Source organism: Tyto alba, unplaced genomic scaffold (genome assembly GCF_018691265.1).
Source record: "Tyto alba isolate M040663 unplaced genomic scaffold, T.alba_DEE_v4.0 Super-Scaffold_7, whole genome shotgun sequence".
In the NCBI taxonomy this organism is placed as follows: domain Eukaryota; kingdom Metazoa; phylum Chordata; class Aves; order Strigiformes; family Tytonidae; genus Tyto; species Tyto alba.
In genome coordinates, this window is record NW_024881328.1 from 28,695,598 (window position 1) to 28,720,061 (window position 24,464).

The following is a 24,464-nucleotide window of genomic DNA, read 5'->3' on the forward strand; positions in this document are numbered from 1 at the left end:
TCCCAGGAGAGGGCTGCTCTGTTATTCCAGTGCTTCCCATAAATTGTTACAGGGGATGGGAAAGATGGTTCTACCTGGAGCCTCAGTAGATCCCAATGTGGGTCATAACTTCATAGGGAAAGCTCATGAATAAGGTGTATCTTTTTCAGCTTTATCACTGCTTGAAACTCCACATATTACTCTTGAGCTTCAGAATTAAAAGTATACTGCAGAAACTTTCACTAGTTAGAGTTGCTTAAGTTTGGCTCCGGAGACCTAAGTTGAAAATTTAGATCAAATCCTGACTTGACTCAGGTTTAGATCTGATTCTAATTTAACAAAAGACAAAGATTTTCAGGTCTTTGCAAAGATTTGAAGACAGTAAAACTCTCTGCCAGTGTCCATGTGAATAGATCTTTAGCAGTAGTAGTGAAAGAAATTAAATCACTTTTTGAGGAAGAGTAAACCAACACATAGAGATTTATTCACACAGTTAAAAGTAGGAGTTAATCTGTAACCCAGTCCTGTTATTCACAATTTATTTTATACCACTGCGTGACAATTGCAAGGACTCAGCCCCAGGATTGTCTGTCAGGAACCAACATAAGGCCTTTGTGTCTTTTCTTTGTGCAATCAGAAATGCTAACTGCATCTAATGTATTAAACATGATTTAGAAGCTGTTTTTCCAGCATGTTAGCTGCACTAAAATTAGTATTATGGGCATAAATAAATAATCTGTTCTAAATGATTGTAGAATATGTTATCCCAAAGGGTCCTAAAACATTCTCAGAATACAGATGGATAGCAGGCAAGAATAAAGTGTGCTGAACAAAATCAGAGAGAGGGAAGGAGAGACACTTTTGACCTAAGGCCCTAGGGTGCTGGGTCAGATCTCCTTCTCTCAGAGAGCCACATGAAGTTTCTCATACTCAGAGCAAGCCTGACCTCCAGGGTGGAAGTCTTATGTCAGAGTGAGCCTTCAGGTAGTCACAGGGCTGATGGGATCGTTCTGCAATTTAGACATGTTCTTCCAATGAATTCCAGCACCAGGACACACAGGAGACTCCTACCTGACTAACAAACGTTTTCCACATAGAAGAACAAAACCATCAGTTATATAAGACAAGCTGAGCTGGTGGGGAGAAACCAGGTTGCCAGTTGCGAATATGCATGTATTGTAAGTTAATTTAAGGAACAAGTTGTTGACCATGGGCCATCTGCAGGAAGGATACTGTAGATGACTATAGCCTCTATCGTGATAGATTTAACGAGAAACAATCTTTGCAGAAGTGAACATCAAGCATAATGTCAGAAAATCTTTCATCTTCCCGTGTGTGACAATAAGCTGTGAGGTAGGAAAAAAAAAAAAACCCAGCAAACTCCACAGGTGTGGGCAACAGCTAATGCTGACATAGCTATAATGTAGTCAGGGGTTAAAGTAAAGAGCCCTTCTGATTATCATATCATTTCCTCCCATTGACCACAAACCACTTCCTTTTCTACCCATGAATTCTTCCTCATTTTCACAGTAGGCAGAAGGCTGATGCCTCTGTGTCAGGCAAGCATGAAGTTGGTTGCTGTAACTTTCTGTGTCGTCTGCTTTCAGTTTGAAGCCCTGTATGGTGAGTAACATTTTGAATTATTCTCCTTGCAGTAGACGTCTTTATGCAATATAACTCACCCAGTGATGGGCGACAGTAAATGAGGCATGATAGCAAGGGGTTGGAGGAATAGAGGTAATTAAGGGAAATACCTGCAAAAAAGACCACTCTCAACTTTAATATCACTAGAGTTGGTGGGAAGAAAATTCCTGCCAGTGCAAGGCATTTGCTCTGAAACTAAAAAGCACAGGTTTTCATTGTTTCTATTCTTTAGCTCATCTGCTCAGTGTTACCCTCCAGCTGTTTAGACTGTAGTACTCCAGCCAGCTTCCCTTACTGGGCATAAGGTCTTACAGCAGCATGATGGTGAATGGCTTAATAAAAAGAAGACAAGCTATTGATATTAAACCTGATCTTGTTTGGGCAGGAAATTTTTATACTATGAAAAATGTATATGGCATGGAAGAATGAATGAGGTAATTTTGGTGCAGGCTTGAAAGGCAGACTGATTTAAAAGGAACCATAGCATTCCTAATGCTGTGTTTGAGAAGGCACATGTTGACAGCACTGATCTCAGTCCATCCATAAACATGGATGTAGTGTTTTACAAGATTTAGTGTTTTATCACAGCTATGCAAAGTAAAATACCAGAGATCACATTTATTTGTAGCCTCTCTGAAATTCACATATTATCGGACCAGAATGGAAATATAGATAATATAGATAATATCTGATTAGGTGGAGTCTTTTTTTTTTTTTACATATATATACTATCCAAAGATTTGATATGATGCATCATATAAGTAAGACCTGAGATTTAGTGCACACAGTTACTAATCACTCTCTAAACATGTTCCTTTGAAGGTCATGCCAAGGGCTATCTGCTTCTGAAATTCTAGCGATATGGGATAGGTTTCAAGTCCCCCTGTAGGATTTAAGTACTCCTGAGATTTCATACCAAATTTAAACTTTCATTTAAATAAAACCAGTTTCCAGGTCTTTAGGCAATGCAGATATCCTTCTGCAGGTTAACTAACACAGCAATAGTATACTGAGTTTTCAGATAGATTGAAAAGATGAGTGAAATCACAGGGAAGGACAACTGTGATCAGTATCTCTAAAGGGACATGAGCTGTTCTTTTTCTTGTTGAAAACTTATTCTTAAAACCACTAACAAAAAAATCCTATCAATTTTGTTAAATGTTTCTCAGCTAGTCAATTTAGCAGGTATACTTGACCAGCATGCTTTTGCATGTGGCTGGAGCTATCTAAAAGGCCATTCCTTGTGGGAAGAAATAGGCTGCAATTTTAAGGATGCAAATAATTACTCTGTCTGATGCCAGCGTTCCTCCCTTCTTTCTCCCTCCCTTCAACTACAGAGGATAGGATTTGGGCAGGAGTCTGGGAAGAGGAGATGGCACGAGAAAGACTGCCTGTAACTAGAAATGGTATCTCTCGGGTTTTTTACCTTGTAGTGCTTTCAGCATAAAAAGTACTAATTATTATCATTATTTCTAAAAAGAAAAGGATGGTAGATGGTCACCTTGATGTAAGATACATTAGTATGACCCTCTCATGCATAGAACAAGCTAGCACTCCAAAGAGTGCTGACAAGCACCGTGGCAGATTTTGGGGAATAAAAGCAGAGTAACTTCTGAGATTTTGGGCGATTTTTGACTTAGCGACTAGCAAGCCCTACTTGTGGTCTATGAATAGTTTTCTTTCAATGTAAATAGGTCACAGAAGGTGATGTATGTGTGTATACATGCATTATGATTTGATAACCCAATTGTGATAAAGAAATTGTAAGAGCATGGAGCCCCTCTGGTGCCTGTAGAGAAACACAGGCAGTGGGATTTTGGAGTACAGAGCTGTAGGATTCCATAGCACTTGAGTTCCTTGCTATGAAACTTTGCACATGAGCTTTTGCATGCCAACATTTGCAAAGCATTATCGCTGTTCACCCACAGATCTTCTGTTGACAATACAGGAGGAAATCATAGTAATTTCTTAGAAGGGTGTCTGAAATATTATCAATAATGGCTGCTGTGTTAATGGTATATTTTATAAGAGTTTCTGTATTTCACAGCATATGTTATACCATAGAAATAATTCAGATTATAGATGGCTTCCTAGAGTAATTCTGGCCATTACTTGCTTTGCCCAGAACCACTATTTTACTCGCTTAATCCTTGATTCTTGAAAGATAGGAACATGTTAGTTTTAGGCACATGACTAATGAGACTGAATTGACAGCATCATCTTTTAGAGCGCCTTGAAAGGTCAAAGCTATAGCAACTTAAAAAACTGTGTGTGGTTTTATTACACATTTAGTATTAACAAAATAAATGTGTTTGTTTTATAGGCAGGGTCTGCACTCTCCTTGCTCATCTTCAGAGTTAAACACACACAAATGAAATTATGCTTCTTCTTTTTATCAGCTAATTAGTTTTCTGAGAGTTGAGACAGATAAACAGCAAGAAAACCAAGCGAGAATATTCTGTTTTCCTACCCTAAACCTAAAGTTTTAAAATGAATTGAAAGTGTTTTTTAAAATTCTGTTAGGACCAAAATGCACAATGGATTGATGAAGTTTACAAATAGCATTGGGTCTGCCAAAGAGCAACCAGAAAGATCGTAATTGCAATCCCTTTAAAATGAAAATAACCCACCTTCCATTGGCTTCAGTGTCCAAGCACACTACCATAGAAATTCTCAAACTTCCACCAAAGTACTTTCCCACTGCAGTACAGATAAAATCAAGATGGAAATGTACATGACTGTAAATACACATATACATAGGATGTTCACACACACACTCTTTCATAATTTAACATAGCAAGATATTACCTAGATACAGAAGTTCATCTCTTGGATTCACATATGAACCACAATATTTGTCTTGGCACTCTGCTTCACATGAGGTGATCCAGGAACAACTCTGCGCAACTCCACAGTGTGACATTGCTATGAAACAAATTAAACATTTGTTTCCCCTTGCCTCAAAAGCTTCTTATGCAACTGAATTTGGTCTTTTATGAAAAATACCAAAAAAAGAACTTTATGGTCAAGTCTAGGCATTTTTATTACTGAACTAGTGAGATTCTTCTGTTCATTTTCAACAATAGTGTGATGCAGTCTTTTATTCATGTATTTTTTGAGGTAGTATTAGGCAGGCTTAGTAAGTGAATGTCTCAATATTACTGGATGCTTAAACCCCAGTTTCCTATCTCCCATCACACTAAATGTACATTTATTTTGACTGTTGCTTGGCAAATGACATCTCAAATGTGTCTGATCATTAACCACAGAGTGTAACAGGTCCATAAGATTACCCTAGGAATGAATAAATGGGCACAGGAGAACAGCAAGCAGGCACAGGGAGGGAGAAATAAGCCACCTTTTAGTATGCAGTGTATCGCATTAGGAGCTGATGCAGAATAGCTAGTGCGTTGGAAATTCGTATCGGATCTCACTCATTGTGGTTATCCATGTAGACAATTTTGTGTTTCAATCTCAGGTACTGTTAATCTCATTTTAAAATGTGCTCCCTTTATACTATGCTAAGCACACTCTTCTATATGGTCACTTGTTTCAGAGGAATACTAGTTGCATCACATTTACCAAAATGCTCATTCAGAGAAATATGTTACTGAGTCCTTCTTTAAAACAGGCAGCTAAGGCTTCTGGGCCTGAGAGGATGCAAAATGATCTTTCAGCTTGCCACAAGGTCACATGAACTACATGCTTAATGACCTCTCTCTGTCCTTTTCCATTAAAAACAAGGATTAAAACCATGAACTCTGACAAACATTTTAAACCACCTGGTATGAAAGGGCAATTTCATTAGCTAACAGCAAAATTGAACTATTCTGAGAGACAAATAGAGAAATGAAATTCAAAGCTGTTGCTTTAGTGCTCTGAGTAGGGCAGCCCTGCACCCCTCTGGGGCATTGGGGGAATATGGCACTGCTTGGCTCTGTAGCTGCCCTGACAGAGTCAGCATCTGCCTCTCCTCTCAGATGACCAGTGACAAATGTAGAAGCAAATGTAGAAGTCTCAGCTACAGGTGGGTGCTTCTTGAAAGTATCAGGTCAGCTTACACATTCACCATGCTCCCTAGCTTCTGCTATATCAATACACTTGTTTTTTAATTCCCTTCCCTAAATAATTTGTCTGCTGTTTGGCCTAGTTTTAAAGGTATATATTACCAAACTACAGGCCATCAAATTACAGAGCATTTTAAAAGACCTTTATTTCAAATGCTGTTCTCATAGCAGCTGTTTTCTTTTACCATGCAACATGCAAGTCATCAAGATCTGTTTCTTTATTTGACCTTTGCTTTCAGATTTTCAGACTACATACCATTATGAAGGCTTGCACTTTCTGTATCTGTGCCTTCAGCATATCTAGAGCTCTATTCACTGTGGGTTGGCGAGCTGTGTATTTTGTCTGTCTTATTTTCACACCAGTGGTACAAGATGCCAAATACCTTGTCTGTTATCACACGCTTAAGTAATAGTCCTGAGAGAAGTACAGATATTAGAACCATTGCTGAATTAGATAAGGGTGCTGACTGTGCACAGTAGACCATGAAGAGTGTGATAACCAGGAAGAGGGTGAATCAATCAAAAAGGGATAACAGTTCCTATTGCTTTCCAACTGAGCATCACAAAGTGGCTTCCAGAAGTCCATTAGCTTGTGTGTCACACTAAAAATTTTTTAAATGAGTATTATTCATTGTAATGCCCTTGCCAATGGTAGTAAATGGGGAGCAAGAATTCAAAGGAGGTAAAAGCATGGGCACTAAAAGATTACCTCCATCCAGAAAGAGTTGAGAGCATACAGAGGTACCCAAGTGAGAATAATCTTCTGTTCCTGTGCATATCTAGGCCAGATGTCAAAGACAACAGGTGCCTTGGGAAAAAAAAATATTTATATTGTGTAATAAGCTCAATACCTGGAACAACTGGGGACCTACTTCGCGTGGATCTAGACTACCATGTAGCAAAACAACAAGAATAGGATGGTGCATCAACGACTTTAAGTATTTGTCTCATATTTCCTTAGCATAATAAAATCCTGCTGTAGAGTATATTTCAGTCTAAGCAGTCTCTGAAGAATGAACTTAGGCTACCATAAAACAGGAAAAGCAGATACAGGTTTTTTCTACTTGTGTCTGTACCTGCCTATATCTTTGATTCTAGGGCACTGTAAAAAGAAAAATTCCAAATGAAACATGATCGGGCTGTGCTATGCTGCCAGTACTGACATATAAATAATTTCAAAGTGGTACATGCCATCAACCCAACCAGAAAATTCCACTGTCAGTATTGCCATAGTGGGTGATGATGGAGGCAGCAGATTAAAAAACAAATTCAGAACCTGTCTCCTGTAATGGAGGCTGCCTGTGCACAATGGACTGAATACAGTTTGATAATCGTGAAGAGAAAAAGTTGATATTGAAAAGGAACAAAACCGCATGCATTGCTTGAATATTTCCTCGCTGTACTGGAGTATCTTCCAGATACTAATTCAGGATGTGCCAGAAGAAGATAGTTTGATGCAGTGTTGAGCAGTGGTGGAATCAGAATTAACATAGACCAAAATGAGCATTTTGGTCTGGAAATAAAGTATAATGCTGACTCATCGCAGACTCTGGATTCACAAAATGTCAAAAGTATGCTTTTTTATTTGGGGGCAGACTTCCTCAGTATTTGGGGGGAATTTTACTTTAATCTCAGCTTCGCTTTATGAAGTACATATATTACTTTGCAGAGGTGTTTTAAGAATTTGCAAATGATGTATGTATGATCAATATTAATTCTCACTCAATGCATTTTCTTTCTACTTTGATTTTTATATGTCATGCTTTTATCACATCCTATGATTTTATAGTGTAGCACAGACAGGAACAGATAGGCTAACGACACAAAATAGAAAACAACTTCGGCATCTTAGCATTGCATGGCTCAGCCACTGTTCCCGAATCTCTCTTCTTGAATGTTAAACAGGAAACTATTTTGTATTTTTCAGGAGTTGATATCTGCTCATCAAGACCATGCAAAAATATAGGTAAGACACATTTGCATCATTTGTTTTATGGTTTAAAATGTCTTTCTAGATCAGCAAATACTGTCCTTGAAGAAAAAAAAATGTCATTTTTTTACAGCACACTTTAATATATTTCTGTCTGAGGGAGTTTGCCATGCTCTTGGTTGCTGCCTTCACAAAGTCAAACTGTGAGGTAGCAGGAGATCCTCAGCCAGTTTACTTTCCTTTCCGTCTCCAATAAATTCACAAGATGAGAGTTGCACAACATCTGAGAGCTTTTCAGACAGTTTGTAGGAAGGTCCAATGTGATTTTTGGATTGCATGCAGGTGCATGCACACAGTGACATTTGTCCTCTACTCCTCCCATTAGGTTAGTGATAAAGGTGCTATAGCCATCTAAGTAATTCTATTTAAACTTTATGTCCTGACTCAAGCCACTATCTACTCTAGAAAGGAAAGTTAGGTTTTGTGTTTAAGGCACTTATGTAGGAGTTTTGGGTTTGCATCCCATTTTAAGTTTTCAGCTACATCATTGGGGTGCAGATTATGAACCATAAACCAGAGATAATTATCATCATCTTCGTCCCACATTGTTTTATCTATGAATAGGACTATCAGTCTGAGGCAGAGATTATATATCTGTATGGTGTTTGGTCCAAGGGGGCCTTTAAACATTATCAAGTAACTCACCGGTCCAATGCTAACAGTGACCCCTCCAGCCTTATAGTGGCTAACAGGCCAGGTCTTATCTCATTTATTTTCTCAGTAATGTCTGACATGATCAGAATTATGCACTTGTATCTCATTGTACAGGCTGCTTTCCACAGCCAGATTATTCTGAGTATCTACATGCCTTAAGTTTCAATCACATGGTTCACTTGTTTTGCTTAAATGAGTTTCTTAACATTGTAGGGATTCTTCTCATTGCTATGTGAGTGACGGTACTTATTGTTTTCATGTCTTCAGATCAGCCACATGTCTCTGAGCCCCAGGTAATGGTGGAATTTGAAAATGGAAACTTCAAGTTCACATTCCCCAACCCCAAAAATGTGAGTGAGTTCAGCATGACCCTCTTCAAAGGGCATGAAAAGAAGGAGATCTGTGCACTCCATTTGAGCGAGGAGAAAGTTATCCCCAAGAGTAATGTCAGCTACTGTCAGACAGAGCATTCAAATAGCAGCACGACTTTCATTCTTAGAAATCTGGAAAGAAAGCATATTGACATTTACACCTACTGCCTGGAGATGTTCTTACCCCCTCCTTATATAGATTGCCGGCTGAAAGAAACCTATTTGTACATCCAAGGTAAGTTCACTTCTCCCCTCACTTCAGTTTACTGGCATGTAGACATTGGGCACAGCCATGCTGCTGTGAAAAATGTGACTAGAGTTTGCACAGATGTTTCCAAGACAGCTTAAAACTACTTAGCAGGGGGCTGATAAAGGTGGAGCTGTGTTGGCAGACTGCTTAACATGGCCTCTACATATTTATTCATCTTCTTGGGCAGGTTTTGCAGGCCATGCTGAGCTCTGCACATTGTTGCTGGCACCCAAGCTAGCTAGACTACATCTTCTGGAGTACTGCAGTACCACCTTTGCTTGCAGCACAAATTTCCCATTGTCCATTTTCCAAGCTGCTGAATGTAAATGTTAAGATTATTTCTAGCCAGGGGGGAAAAAATCCTTTCTGAGAGCTATCTTCATGTGCCTAGGATAAAAAAAAAAAAAAAAATCAGCTGTCAAATATCTGTGCCAGTAGTGGTATACAGAACTCTCTGACGCCACATTGATGTGAAGAAGGTGGTGTTCACCTCTGAAGCAGGCCTTTAGCTTTAGAGCTTTCTTAGAGCAGAAGAGATCCACAACTGCTAAGAAGTTTTGGCCTTTTACTGAGAAGGGCTTGGACTCACTCCAGAAGACTTGCTGCACAGGCTTTAATTTTTAATTGCCTTTCCTTCAGAGGCTCTTTGGTATATTAAGCTGAAAGAGCTAATAGTGTTTTCACGTGGTTCTCCATACAGTTCAGTTGCAACATGGCACTGCCTGTTGTCATTCCTTTACCATCTTTCCTATCTCTCAACACTAGGACTAAACAAAGATAGGAGCTGAAATGTTAAGGCTACAATTATGTGGTTGGGTCAAATTATCTCTCGGTTTTCTCTGAACTTGAAACAGTTTCTCAGAATCAAGTTGTGACATCCATTTTTGTCTGATGTGTTTCCCAAAGCCCTCCATTTCCATTTGTACAGATAGCTGGATGCTCATAGCTATTGCCAGATGTTTCATGCCCTATCATATTTACTCCCAGATCTGGGCAAGGGTAATCTTGTGTCTCTCAGCTTGCCTTCCTATCCAGAAATGACTGCCAAAGTCCACCATTCTTTTGGCCAGGCTGCCCTTTAAATCAACTGTGGTACTCATTGAATCTGAACTTAAGCATTGCTCAGATCTGAAATACCACCATGCTCTCAAGCCTGGCTTGGTTTCTTTTCAGTCTACACCTCCAGCCCTGTGTACCAACAGCTTCACCCCTCCTTCTGGAAAACTGCAATGTTCTGCTTCCTCCTGAATACACTTTTCCAAGGTAGCTTTTCATCTCAGGAAAATATTTATCCAGAGCACATTTTTGCTATTTTATTAATATGAAGAGAAGAGAAAAAAGAGCTTGAGAAATTATCTCTTGGTGTGTGTGTGTGTGTGTGTGTGTGTGTGTGTGTGTGTGAAATGCAAATTATCAGTAATGGCTTTATTTTTTCCTTCCCATCTCCAGATAAGGAAGACTGCATTTCACTGGGATTCATGTCATGGATAATTATTGGCCTGATCATGTTTGCCATGATTACCTGTGTCTGCTGTATTGTCGCCTGTTGCTTAAGAAACAAGGTAAGCAAGTCTATGAGATCCTGCAGAGCCCTCCCTCCAAGGGTCATGGAGGGGAACTTGATTTAATGAGATTTAGAGGGTGGGACAGGCACATACTCACTCAGCACATGATGTGTTTTTTGACAAAGAGACTGAGTTGTTAATTTACCACTGGAATTCAGTCATTGATGGCAGCAGCTCAGATTTAATTTTTCTAAGACAGAATTGTTTATTGATTTAAAGGCTTGGAATCAAAGGAAAGAGGAGAAATGCTGCACAGGTCAGCAAAATTACTTCGGTGAGCAATTCCCCTGATTGTTTTCTTCAAGAAGGGGAAACAAATCATCAGTGGAGCAATTCAAGTTCTGTTTGAGAGCAAAACCACTTAAACAAAGAAGCAGCTGGCTCAGGAGAGAAAGGAGACCATGGACATGAGTTATTCTTTTGGACAATGTGTGGTTTTCATTTTCAGTTAGTTTTATTCCAAGATTTCTGTGTGAATGCCTGTCTATTCTGACTTCAATATTCCCACTGAAAACAGCCAGAGTAACTGCCCTACTTAAATAAGTCAGGTGTGATGCAGCAGGTTAGTAACCACAAATCAAATCCATGGCATTTTCTCTCTGTTTGCAGAATCAGCAGTGTGAATCCAATTCCCATGAGTACAACAGTGAATACATGCCCATGGCAGCAGTGAATGCAGCTAAAAAACCAAGAATCTGACTGAGGTTGTATTAAGCCTAGTTGTACTTGTACCTCTGCTTGCTGCAATACTTCCTCTGGGAGGGAAAGGACTGCTTGCTGTGTCTCCCATTGATTCTAGGTGGGTGGGTGGGATTGTTACAATAGCTTGTTAATGGAGTTCATGCAGCTATGTAGCAGGAAGAGGGAATGAAAAGCAAAATGTCTGGAAATCTCTCAGTTGGAGCGATGGGCTGGTTCCTAGAAATGCAACTGCTTCACATCAGTGCAAAAGGAATGATCTTGTGCATGAGGAAGAGATGTGAAGCTGATTCAGATTATTCGGATGATGCGTGGTACCCAAAGTCTCTTTGGTGAAGTGATTTGTTTATTGCTACTGGCTAAATGCGAATAATCTGTAGAGAATGAGGAACTTCCTAACTACTTAAGGCCTTGCATAGTAGCCAGAAGCAGTTCTGGATACAGAACAGGAGCAGAATTTGGACTGATTCAGATGTATGGGGGTTGCATGTAACTAATTCTCCATTCCTATTCCAGGTACAAGTTGCTTGTGGCATAGAAATTCTGGCAGCAGAGATTTCCAGTTACTTGAACCTGGACAACGGGAAATCAGCATTTCCTCACCTTTCCCAGCCTCCCTGAGTTCTGTGATGATCCTGTGCTCAGCCATGAGACCCCCCACCACTAGTACTGTTCTGAGCGGTATTTTGCTCTAGCCTTGTGTGTTAACTGGCACACTGCCTGATCCACTGACTTAACCATGAAGTGCTAACATTGTGTTAAAGATATCAGCTTTTAGTTGAAGAAAATGTAGTGAGTTTGCTTGAGAGTAGATTCTTGTAGTGCTGCTACAGAGGGTACTTTTATTTTCTACAGTCTCCTTTAAGATAAACTTTCCACTGGGGACAAAAAAAGACTACCTCCAATGCCAATCCTTGTGGTACAGCCATGAAGCACTGCTGATGTATTGCACATGCCCTTTTGTTAGGGCTAGTTTAGCCTGATGTTACCAATTCATCCTCAGACTCACAGTCAAACTTCTTAGCACCACACTAGGAGAGTATGGTGTGCACACATGCTCTCCTGCACCAAGCTGTGTGACAGCAGAGGAACAAAACCTGGGAGGGCACAGCAGAAACTTCACTGTGACACAATACCTCAGGTATGCACATCTGCATTTTTCGTATTTGTGCTGTCAATATATCTTTGCTATTCATACCTTGGGGCTCCTCTTATTTAACTAAATTCTGAATTATTTTCCTAACAGAGGAATATATTACTTTCAAGACTGCAATTGTTCTTTAAATCAGTTCAAACCTGCAGGATCAGTCCCTAAACTGGGAGGCATGATCTCTCCTATTCACACGTCTTGCAGCACAAATACAACACGGTCCATAAGGCCAGCGTATTCACGGACTCTGCATTGCAATTATCTTCCTCTTGTGGTTTGACACGAAACCTTTACCACTTCCCCAGTGGGTTCAGGGTTTATTTGACCTGCCTCAAATTGCTCAGAGCCTTTAGTACGAATGAAATGATCAACCCTTCATGCTCCTTGTGAAAACCATCAAAACTCTGACCATAAATGACCAACTGGGAATCCAGCCTTGGATATGTTGCCAGACACCATTTGGCTGCTGGATGCAGAGCAGTGCATTGATTCTGGGTCTCTGTGATTCATTGAAAAAAACGCATTGGTCAGAGAACACTATTGTGAAAGATACATAGCCTGCTTGTCTCGGCAAACAGAAGGCTGGTTTCAATTTTGATAGGGCAAACAGGGACTGTCAGGCACGAAGAGGACATAAGATGGTATGTCAAGAACAGGGTTTTCCTCAACAAACACCTAAATACATAGAGGTATTTCAGAGAGAAAATGAAAATTGTTAACAGTGACATTAAGCAAAGGGGAAATGAATAAAACATTGAATGAAGTCGGGACTGCCAGTTTCACAGCAGGTACCCTGCTTAGATAACCAGTTCCTAGGAAGAGATGTAGAGGGGCACCCTGGTGTGTTGGGTAACATTACATTCTTTCCTGTCGTTCTGTCACATAACCTTTGACAAATTTCTTGACCTCCTCAGCAAACAAAACTCTCCTCTGTACGTCCACAAATACGCAGGTTTCACCATTTCAAAAAATACTGGTGAAAATATTGCCTTTGAAAATTATTGCGTTTGAAAATTATTGGTGAAAATAGCTAACTTTGACTGCCTATGAGAAATGCTGGACGCAAGATCCTATGCAACAGTGGAGAGTCCTATCCCCTGGAACCTTTCACCAGCATGAGAAGGAAACTGAAGGAATAAAGACCTTCTTAAAGAAGGAAAAACTTGAGGTTTGCCTTGAGATGCTGCTGGATCTCAAGGACCATTGATGGAAGGACAAATGTCAAAGGACAAGGGATAGAAGTCTGGACAAGGTAGTTCAAAATACATACGTTCTACTCTGGAGAGATAAATGATTTGCACTCATTGTAATAAAGCTTTTGGAAGTCTTGGGTTCCATCACTGGTTCCTTTTTGGAAAAAGATTTTTATTCTTAATAAAACATTTTTTTTTATTGTGCGATGTGTCTATAAGAAAGCTCATGCATGCATGCACATCATGTGAAAGAAATAAGATCTATAAAATCCATAGTGCAATGGGAAGAGAGTACAGAACCATTTATCCCCGTATAGCATCTCAGTGTGAAACAGGAAAAGGATTAAGGAAAAAAATATTATTAAAAAGGTGAAAACCAAAATTTTCAATCTATTTCCATGAAGTGAGGTAATGACACTGTTTTGATCTGTTTGTTTCCCTTAATTTTCATAAGAACATATTTTTTCATATTGTCCTGCCTCTTCTTCCTTTTTTGTAATCCCATATTCAGTATACAGATAATGTTCAGGATTATTTGGGGACATTTTTCAGTTTCTTTCTGTCATTCTTCAATATCTCCAAATGAAAAAGAGCTGCCAGAAGTAGAGGATGGTAGAATGAGAACAAAAAATTCCAGCCAACCAAACAAAACAAAATAAGTATCATGAGATGAGTCTATAGACAGTGTGACAAGAAAGGATTAAAATAAAATAAAACAGAAAAGCAGTCAATAAGAGTAAACAAAAAGCCTGATATTCAAACAGGTTAGCATTTCAAAAAGTAAAAACTCTCTTTGGAAACTCCTGGTTTTGGGAAAAGACCATTTTAGCAGAAAAAAAAATAATCAAATAAGAATATTTCAGCCAACTCTTCAACAAAATACAGTTTCAAAACAAGCAGAATCGGAAGTAACATCCAAATAACATCCAGGAAATCGGAGGTTTGAGGCTGAAATAAACTACTAAGACACAGTCTCAACCTATGTTCTCTCTGTTTGCTCCATAATGGTTTAAGGCTGTAACAGAAATTTTACAGTTGTACAACAGTCTATGGCAGAGGTGGTGGTGTTCTACAACCTGTCCCTCTACATCTTTGTCTTCTATTACTTTATGGGGAATATGACAAAAAGTATTTTGGCTAGGGCTTTTCCAGGTGCTGAATCCCTAACAACTGTGTTTGTGTTCTGTCATACAACATGTAACAGAAGATTCTGTATCAGTAAGATGCATTCATACTTTTTGATTTATCATCTCTGTAAGTCACCCTACATGTATTTACAGTCAGTAATGCCCTTTAGATCTTCCCAGTCCATGCCAATATGGAGTGTACGAAGTCAGTAAGTCAGCAAACCAAATAGGTATGTACAGTAAAGAATTACTCATAATGTCCTCGAATGTTAAGACCTGAAATAAAAATTTATAACTTGAGCAAAATTGATGTTGCTAAACAGATAGTATGATCTAATGTGAACAGGTGAAAGGTGTTAAGGATGACAACTACAGCTACTCTAAAATTTAAGGAAGCATAAATGACAATAATATAATAATTTGAGCACCTTCATATCTTGAGATGGTTTGAAATCCAGACCCCAGTATGTATTTTGCAGGCTTGTCTTCTCAGCCTGAATTATGAAAGCAAATCTGAATGCTCTTGGGAGTTTAATGATTAGATTCAAGATTGCAGTTTTGTACCTAATGTATAGCATTGGGAATGAAATGACACTATGAAATGCTGTGTGCCATTTTTCCTTAGTATAGGTATTTTGGTAACTTCGAAGTTCAAGTAGTTTTACATTCTACCGTACTTCTTACAAACTTCTACAAAGTTTATTTAAGGCTGGGGAAAAGAGGCTCTCAAACTAGAGTAAAGTAAACAAATGAATTGAAATGAGGATCTCTACTGAAGATATTGTACACTGTTATTCATAAAGTGTTTTATAATATGGAGAGTCCCTTGTGCATGTGAATCTATAAGTTGCAATGCAGAAGAATAATGCAATAGTAAAAATAGAAAAAATACAGGTCATTTATATTATTTAGTTAAAAATAAATCCAACTGGTTAGGGGGGACTTCTACCCACACAAGGTTTACTGGGGAGCTGGATCTAAGTCTTTGCCATTGGTTTGACTTTAACTGCAATGAGACACTCCATATACCCAAGTCCCTTGAGTTGTCCAGTTCATCATTGCTTTAGCAGTCTATCCACTGTCATAAAGATTTCTCACTTCCTTGAGAGATGAAATTTTGAGATTTGTATTTATGTTTTATGATTATGAGTTCAATTCAGTGTGGGAGGTTGGTTGGAGAAGAGGGAGGAATAGGAAGGATTAAACAGCTTTTCTGGCAAAATGAACTGGCCAGGTATGAACTGGAGATATGAAGAAGAGGTCAGGGAGTGAACTTCATCTAAATCAGTATGCCTGAGCTATTTAATTCCTCCTGGGAGTCATAAGATCTTGTATGGCTTGAGATCAATTTTTAAAAAGAGATAAATCAGCTCTGATTATCAACAAGAAAGATTTAGCTGCTGCACACATCAAGCATAGTCATTTTTAAAAACTGCAAACATTAACAACTTTGAAACACTGAACATCTTCCACATATTAAATTCTGCATCAGTCCTCCCAGTTTTTAGTACTCTGTTGGAAAATCTATCACCAATGATATTTTATCCTCTGTCCCAATGCACTGCAGGAGCAGATTTCACTGCAGATCATATATAATTTGTTGCCATGTCTCAGAATTGAGGCCAGGATTTAATGTCTGGATTGTGCAAACACTTGCAAGGGGGTATTCCCTTTCCTCCTGCTGAGAAGAAAGGCTCATTTGCTGCCCTAGGGTTCTTCTGAAAAAAATCCTGAAACACTGAGAAAAGTGGAAATTATGTTAACACCAGCTGATGAGAGCAGAAGGGAGCACATTGCCTTCCAAAGGTGGCAGTTCAACCGAAGATAATCTATGGAGTTTGAGAACCCTGCATAGGCTTTTCAGGCTACTGAGGTCAAATTTTGGAGGAGGAAGCTCAAAACTGGGATTCTTGGACCTTTTTCTGGCTACTTTCCTCCACAAAATGTAAGGTACTTGTGTTTGTCTATTCAATCAAATAATTTTCGCTTCATAAGAGATAAAGAATGACAGGATTTGCTCATTAAGGCTCTTCTGGTCCTGAGTGAAACAGGGGACATTGTAGTAAGCACTTGGTTGAGTGCCAGTAGAAGTGCCTATGTTGATTCTCCTATCTATGGATCGTCCTGTTGATCAGGCTGGCATGGGGCTACCACACAGCTGGGCAGGACCATGACCATGAGACAAAGGGACAACAGGATATCATGAGGGTCAGAGATGGAGTCAGAGCTCTGTGCTTCTCTTCTCATGAAACTGGTATATACCTAAGTAGCTCTTACTAGCTATTACATCCTGGAAAGCCAGACTGATGCTTGTATTTCCATCTCTTTTCCTGGTTATGTCTCTGCTGTTCAGTCACAACCACATTTCCATGGAAACCTACCTGATTCCATGCCTTGACTCCTCCTAAGACCTGTTCTTCATAGGCCCAGCCAAGACTTTTCCTCCTACAGCATGGGAAGCACTCTGGGGCATCAGGCCATCAGTAGCAGGACTCTACAGTATCTCATCTGTGCAGGAAGGGGAAGGCTCAGGGGATATGTATGGCAGAAGCCCCTGCTTGCTTATACAGTGGTCATGAAACAGAAATTAAAGAGATTGGCATGGCTGTGTCAGAGGGATGTGTGGGTTCCAGGAGTGTAAGGAAGATAAAGTAAATTAAAGGATTTAGGATTTGGGGAGTTGCAATACCTCATGACCATGACACAGTCCCCATTTGCAATAAAAGTAAAAGACTGCAAACACTGCCTGTGAGGACAGATAGCTTCCAGAAAAATAGCTGGTATCCACCAAGTTGTTTGACAAAATCTTAGCCAGGCAGTAACTTCTGTGGACAACAACAGACTAAACTAAGCAACTCTTAAGGCATACTGCCAGAACAAAAAGTATCTTTGCTTCCAAAAAGCCATGTTTTTTACTCAAAGAACTGACTAAAACATGCAGGCGGTGAATAAGGATATCTGTCATGCTCAGTAGCCATGTTTTTTTACTCAAAGAACTGACTAAAACATGCAGCTGGTGAATAAGGATCTCTTTCAAGCTCAGTATATTTATTCGACAGAACACTTCCTGGCCTGGGACTTCAACCCCATGTAACTGTCTGATGGAGGCACTGCCCTCCCAAACACTAGCCATTACCCACGGCTTTTCCTTTTGTGCAGGAGCTGATCAGCCCCCGACAGGGGCACCTGCTGCCACCCACAGCTGTCTGGCCTGGCCAAGGACCCATACGGAGGGAGTGCAAGAGCTGCTGCTGAGCACCTCTTCACCTGTCATTGGAGTCACCTTGCCTGCATTTTCTTGTTTCTTTGTCATGCAGCCAATGCAAAGAGGTATGAAGGATTTTCTACCACAACATCTGTCTCATCAGCTTCAAAAGCTAAAGAGAACTTCACCTCCATCAGGAATCCACCCCAGTTGAAACAAGCCCTGTCTTTCCTGCCAAGTGTGTTGGTAATCTTTACGCTCAAAGATTAAAGAAAAAAAGTATGCTCTCTACTGGAAAATATAGACTAAATAAAATGGCCACCCATGTTGAATAGTGGCTCATAATTGATAATTTCAACTGAAAATTTGAGTAAAAGGAATATCCTCTTCACTCAAGATGGTGAAAACATACATTTTATTTGGTGAGAAAAGAGCCCTCTATACGTTTTAAGAAAACCCCTGTCACTAAGCACAGTTATTACTTCAAACACAAGTCTCTAGGTGATCGCAAACACCTTCTGCACACAGACCACATCTTTCCTTCTGTAATTACAAATAGCCAAAGTGTCTTTCAGAGATCTGAACTATGTTCCAGTAATAGTGACCCATTTCTCTCTTCATGAAAAAAGTGTTTGTTTAGCAGACACCAATAAAAAAAACAGCTGTGAAGAAAACACACATAGAGATATTGCTACAGTTAAGCTAGTGGAATAAAACATATTCAGTGGATTTTTTTAATGTAGACATTCAGTCAGATCACTTTGATGGCTAACCAGAGAACCATACCATGTGACCATGGAATCACTTCTGAGTCATTTTTAAGCTACACTTTCTCTTCTTTCTGTGGTGCTGGCAAATGTAAACAAAGAATGTGAGTCTAGAGCAAGAGCAACAAGGATAATTTTTCAGGCATTTAAGTGCTACTGAGCAATCCACAAAGGACCTGCCTGGGTCAGTGGCACCTCAAGGTGTCCAGAGATCTTGCCCTAAGAACCTATTAACAGAAAAGTGCAATTCCTTTGCCTGCATACATTAGCTCCCTGAAGCCACAATCCAGCAGCTGAATTCACAAGTGTTGTCACTGGATGAATGGCTTTAAGGTCAGAACGGGATTTTTTTAAGTGGTTAGGACATGTACCCAGAACATGGCTCATTCTCCAGTAAGCTATCAGTGTCTTGTGTGATCTGAGATCACCGAAGAGTTGAGAAACTGAAACACTCAGCCTTCTCCAACCCAATGTATAGTTGTTTGGCTTGGGCAGTGGATGCCACGGCTGACTGAAGTACTGTGGTGTCATACCACAAGGGCCTGGGGGTAGCCCTTCACCAGATGATTCACAGCAGCAGGTCACAGAGCTGGAGAAGGGACGAAGCACATCCCTGCAGCAGCCTAGTGGCTGCACCCTCACAGTACCATCCCAAGGACTGCTAATGAACTTAATGTGAGAAATTCAGGGATGAAGTACAAAAAAAGATTTTTAATGAGACCTATGGCTTGTCCCTCCCCAGATGACTGCTGGTGACTAGTGGACTACAGAGATTTCTCTCTCTCACACTCTCCCTCAGCAAATCTTCAGCCTGTTACAGGGTGTTTAGACCACCCCTCCTGGGAGGGGCTGCTCAATAGCCAGGAGGATGCTCTGTAAATTACTCTGCATTGGGTAAGCCACATCCTACTGACACAATTACAAATCACCTTAACTAGACCTTTTGCAGCTGGATACTGGCTAGTCTCTATGCCTGCAGACAGATGGTGACTCATATCTGCCAAAAGCAAGGGAACACCTACAAGAGTTTAGAATTTTTGGAGATTTTTCTGCAACCATTTTATATATCATTGTCTGGTATCTTGCACATCACCCGTGTTTCCTGTGTCACAGACATATTGCCGTAAGGAAACTATCAAGCTACCCCCAGCTACTGCCCCTCAAACATAGAGGCAAAATTCAAGCTGGCAGTGAGCATTTAGTGCAATGAGGGAAACAAGAAAGAGACACTGGAGTTAGGGGGGTCTGGCTAGCAGAAGGAGCTTTGAGGTTTCAGGCATGTGTAGGAGAAGAAGGGGAGACTTACTTTCTTCCCCTTCTCCCCCTTCTACTACCTGACTCATTTAAATTACAGAATTCCCAGCTGAGACCCTGGGATACAGCTGCCTCATTTCCTCCCCTGCAGAAGCCTCTGCTAATGGCGTGTCTTCTGCAGTTCTGGAGAGAAGGCAGAGGAGAAAGAGCTCTGTATGTAGCTCTGCTCGACAGGAAGCAGGGTGGAAGAGATGAGACCTGCCCTGCAAGCCAGATGAGGGCTACCCTTTGTCTGTACTTTAGGGTAGATTTGCTCAGTGCCTGTCAACTGAATTGGATCCCTTGGAGGGAGGAAGGGAGAAGAAAATGGTACAAGGCTAAATGGATGGAGAGATCAAACTGCTTCCTTTGGAGAACTTCTATTCAAATAATGCTTTGCAACACCACTTTATTTCACACTGTAAACTGTATGGACAAACTTTAATGAAATTCCAAACTATGCAAAAGTCCAATGATCTAGACTTTCCTAACCAAGGTTGAGATTCAGGTCACATTTGCTTAAAATACGGTTAATCTGTGAATACTTTTGCCACATCTGTCTGCTTTTGATTTGACATCAAAATAATGCAAATTTCACAGTCCTTTCATGATGTGCTTGCATTGTAGTCAAACATTTGATGAAGCTCTGTGGTTTTCATTAAGTTTGCTTAAAGATTTGAGCCAAATTCAATCCCTTTATTTGCAGAGACAACTTATGTAAAATGAATTCAAATAAAACAGAGTCAAGCTGTTTTACTCTGGTTCCTAGGTGGTCACTGCTAACAACTCTGCAGACCAGTTCCAGCACTGCTACAGTAAAATTGTTACTGAAATCTGTCTTCTACTGTCCTCAGAGCTCCCTGGGAGCTTCCCTTCCAGGCAGCTCTCTGGAGTCCTGCGTACGGGAAGGACAATCGGGACTAGCTTTCTTCACAAACCTTCTCTGGCTCTTCAAGTTTTGTCAGGGCCACAGATTTCTCAGGCTACCAGCAAGAGACTTCAGCACAGTAAATAGCCCGAGACTAAACTGACTGTTGCAAACTTTGAAGAATTCCCAGAGGGTTGAAAGTGGCAGAAAACAGTCTCTGATGCCAGCCCCTTCCCCAGCACAGACTTCTAATGCGTTTCCTCTGCTACATCAAAAAGGATTGAAAAACAATGCAAAGAGCATGAAAAGCAGCTGGTCTCTGATTCTGTACACATGGATCTCAGCCCACAGCACAGTTCTGCTGTCACCTGCACCCACTGATAACTCTAGGAGAGTCCACTGAACATATACAGATAAATGCTTAGGATCTTTACACAGCGCTGCAATATATGTCACAGAAAATGATGCTCATAAATAACAGCAAATAAAAACAACAGCAATGTGAGTTCACATGTGGAGAATCAAGCCCTTGTTTGGAAGTTCAGCTGGCTAGCCAAAAAAGCATTTCTCAGTGTGCCACTGCTCTGCAGGGCTACCAGCAACAAGAAATAAATGAAATATTCTCATAATGAAACTATGCATATTCAACCCTAAATGCACCGAGTAAGCAGATCTGATACAAGATGGTACTCTCTCCCTGCTTATATTCAAAGCAAGTGTATGCTGCTCTTAGCAGCCTGCCTTCTGAACAAACCCAGACAGCTTCTCATGACAGTGTGGGATCAAAATCAGCAACTTCAGCAATACTCATCTTCAGGGAAGCAACATGGTCACAACCTTCTATCAAGATTAGCTGTATTTTGAGAGTATTAATTTCAATATTACCAAGATAAAATTAGTAATATTGAAATGAGTTATTAACCATGCAGCTTCCAGGAACTGAAACTGTACAAACTAAATATCTTTTTTGAAAGTTGTATCTTATGTAAGTGCATTGAGACTTTGAAGATCAAATAACTTAAACTATCAAATATGCAAAAGTGTTTCTGAGGATCATAGAACTAACACACACTCCCTTATAAGCCTGTCGTGCTGCCAAATAAATACATATATATGTCCTCACTTTTCTTTCCTAAAGAAAAATTGAAGGAGCTTAATGCTATTTCTCATAATTCATTTTGATCTCTTCATTGTTCTGTTTCATTCTCCCCCTCCTACTCCTTCATATTTGTCTTCTGACTTTAGTTTGGAGGCTCCTCAGTTGAGTGAGTAAGCTTTATGCTGTGTAGGTAGAGCAAGGACCTGACCCCTAATTTCAGGCCTACCAGTACACAGAGTGTAAATAGAATAAAACCATAAAAGCCTTCACCATCTCTACACATCTTCTGAACTCCACCTGTTCCCAGCTCACCCAGCTATAAATGGGCAATTCTCACTTGGCTGGGACACAGAAGCCATGGAAGCATCACCTCAGCTGCTGCCTCTGTGTGTACTGCGAAGCCACAGTGAGTGTGCCCTCCTTAAACATAAGCTGATAATGAACAGATGTCCAGCTTTGATCTTGACCTTCACCCTTTGATAACAAACAACTGTGTGTCAAAGCCTTTACCACAAAGTACAAACTATGTTGAGTCTATCAAGGGCACCCGGAGTACACTTACTTCAGGTGCAGACAGTATGGATACTGTGCAGAACTAAAAAGTTGCTTCCTTGTCACAAGCAACAGAGAGCCTGTGAGCTTCCCTTAGGGAACTCAAAAGGTCCCAAATAGCTCACACCAAATTCCTCTCTCCAGTTTTACAGAGCAGTACTCTCCCCTTGAATACTGGTAACACAGAGTACTGGCTGCTGATGGGAAGTAATTCCTTAGCAAGAATTCAGGCTGCGTGATTAAGGACTTTGGTGACTCCTGTCGACATCTGAGGCTGGAGCAAACAGGAGGTAAAGCAGGAATCAAGCTCCTGAATCTGGCTGACAGAGCACAGGTAGCAGAGGAACAAAGTTAATCTGGAACTGCCATTCTCCACAGGCTCACCGCTCCTTCCCTCTTCCAGCTCATGGACACCCCTAAACCTCGCGCCAAGCTGAGCTGAAAGCTGAACAAAATAACTTTGTTCCCTGCCTTCTGAGATATGTCTGATCATTGTAGCAGTGGAGGCACAGCTGTTAAGGCAAAGTCCCCATCAGAAGAAACTACTCCTTAGACAAGCAGCCCGATGGCACAGACCCTTCTCCCTGCAATGACAGGTGGGTTCGGAGCACCCTAAATGTTCCGGGGCCCAAGATATATTTGGGTCTCCCATAATTATATTCAGGCTTGTATGTGATGGGTTACTCTGCTCTAGTTATTTCCCTGCATCCCATAGTACAGGTTTTCCACTTGTGGATCCCCTCCATGGAAGCAGTCGGTGAAAGCGGTGAGCGTCCCAGGGCAAGGGTGCCCTCCTACAAGAAGGGCAGGGACCAACTACCTCTGTGGAAACAGCCTGAGCAATGGGAAGTGGGAGCAAGGCATGCGACTCTATGCCCTGTAATATTCTCATCCATAAAAAGAGGTGTCTGGTGGGTTTAGGATAACACAGCCAATAATCTGTGTTTTGCAGTCATCTCTATGTCTCTTATGCTGACTGGAGATGTGATGGTGCACAATTATAAGAATGATCAAAAATGAGGTATTGGGATAATCTGGTAAAAAAAGTCAATGCACAGTAATTTCAAATATTTTCAAAACCATGTGCAGGTCAATATTGAGATGGTTTCTCCCAATGAAATAAAGGTCCTGTTTGTTCATTTTTTAATATGTGGCACTCCCATGGAGTGCAAGAGTATTTTTGTCCTGGTATATGTGGATCTTTAGTATGTTACTCAGATGTGAAAGTTTTCCTCAGTAAGCAAAGCTGGTGAATAACACCAGATATTATGCAGCCATAGCCATGATTGCTGGTATCTCCTTGTCTCTGTCTGGGTGAGAAGAATACAGACAGAGCAGAGTGGCCTTTGAGATGTCCTAGTTGTAGACAGTATTGTTGTTCTAAAAACTGCTTAGATGCATATGCGGTTTTGGCTTCTGAGAATTGGGTTGAATGATGGTTGAAAACCTCAGTATAGATGCCACTCGTGTATACTAGAGTTACAGATGATAAGGAAATCATTATAATTAGTGTCTTACATTGTATATGGATAAATACTATATATTTGTATATAATTGTTATTGTATATACACACATATGCACACATACATTATTATAATCAGACTGTTCTGGATGTGATATAAATGAACATTTCTGGTTTATACTTCAAATAAAAGACCTGGAAAAGTCAGAAAATTATATTGTTTACGAGTATATGAGGAAACAGAGAGATACATATTTTTTTCTTCTTTTTTTTTTTTTTTTTTTTGGCAGTAATTCCAGAGCGGGAGGACTATTACTAATTGGAGGATGAACGATGTCTACCAGCTTTTGGTAAAAGATATAGGGGCACAAAGTTGGTGGGCTATATTTTCATAGTGCCCCATTCTAACAGTTACTGAGGTTACCAGGGTTCTTTCAGTTTCATGAGGGGAAAGACAATCTAGACTTGAGCAGTCTACACTGGAGACAGTGATCTGGAGTGCGTAAAAATAAATCCTCTGGGTCTTTG

General features: G+C 40.3%; 1 protein-coding gene across 1 annotated transcript; it reads left to right on the forward strand.

Annotated features, from left to right (window-relative positions):
• Window positions 1-1,520: 1,520 nt before the first annotated feature.
• Window positions 1,521-13,766, forward strand: LOC104361061 (inducible T-cell costimulator). Its single transcript, XM_009967124.3, has 6 exons — window positions 1,521-1,602; window positions 7,618-7,656; window positions 8,602-8,940; window positions 10,405-10,517; window positions 11,130-11,224; window positions 11,736-13,766. The coding sequence occupies exons 1-5, from the start codon at window positions 1,524-1,526 to the stop codon at window positions 11,217-11,219; spliced, it is 660 nt and encodes a 219-aa protein (XP_009965426.2). The 5' UTR covers window positions 1,521-1,523; the 3' UTR covers window positions 11,220-11,224; window positions 11,736-13,766.
• The last annotated feature ends 10,698 nt before the right edge of the window (window positions 13,767-24,464 follow it).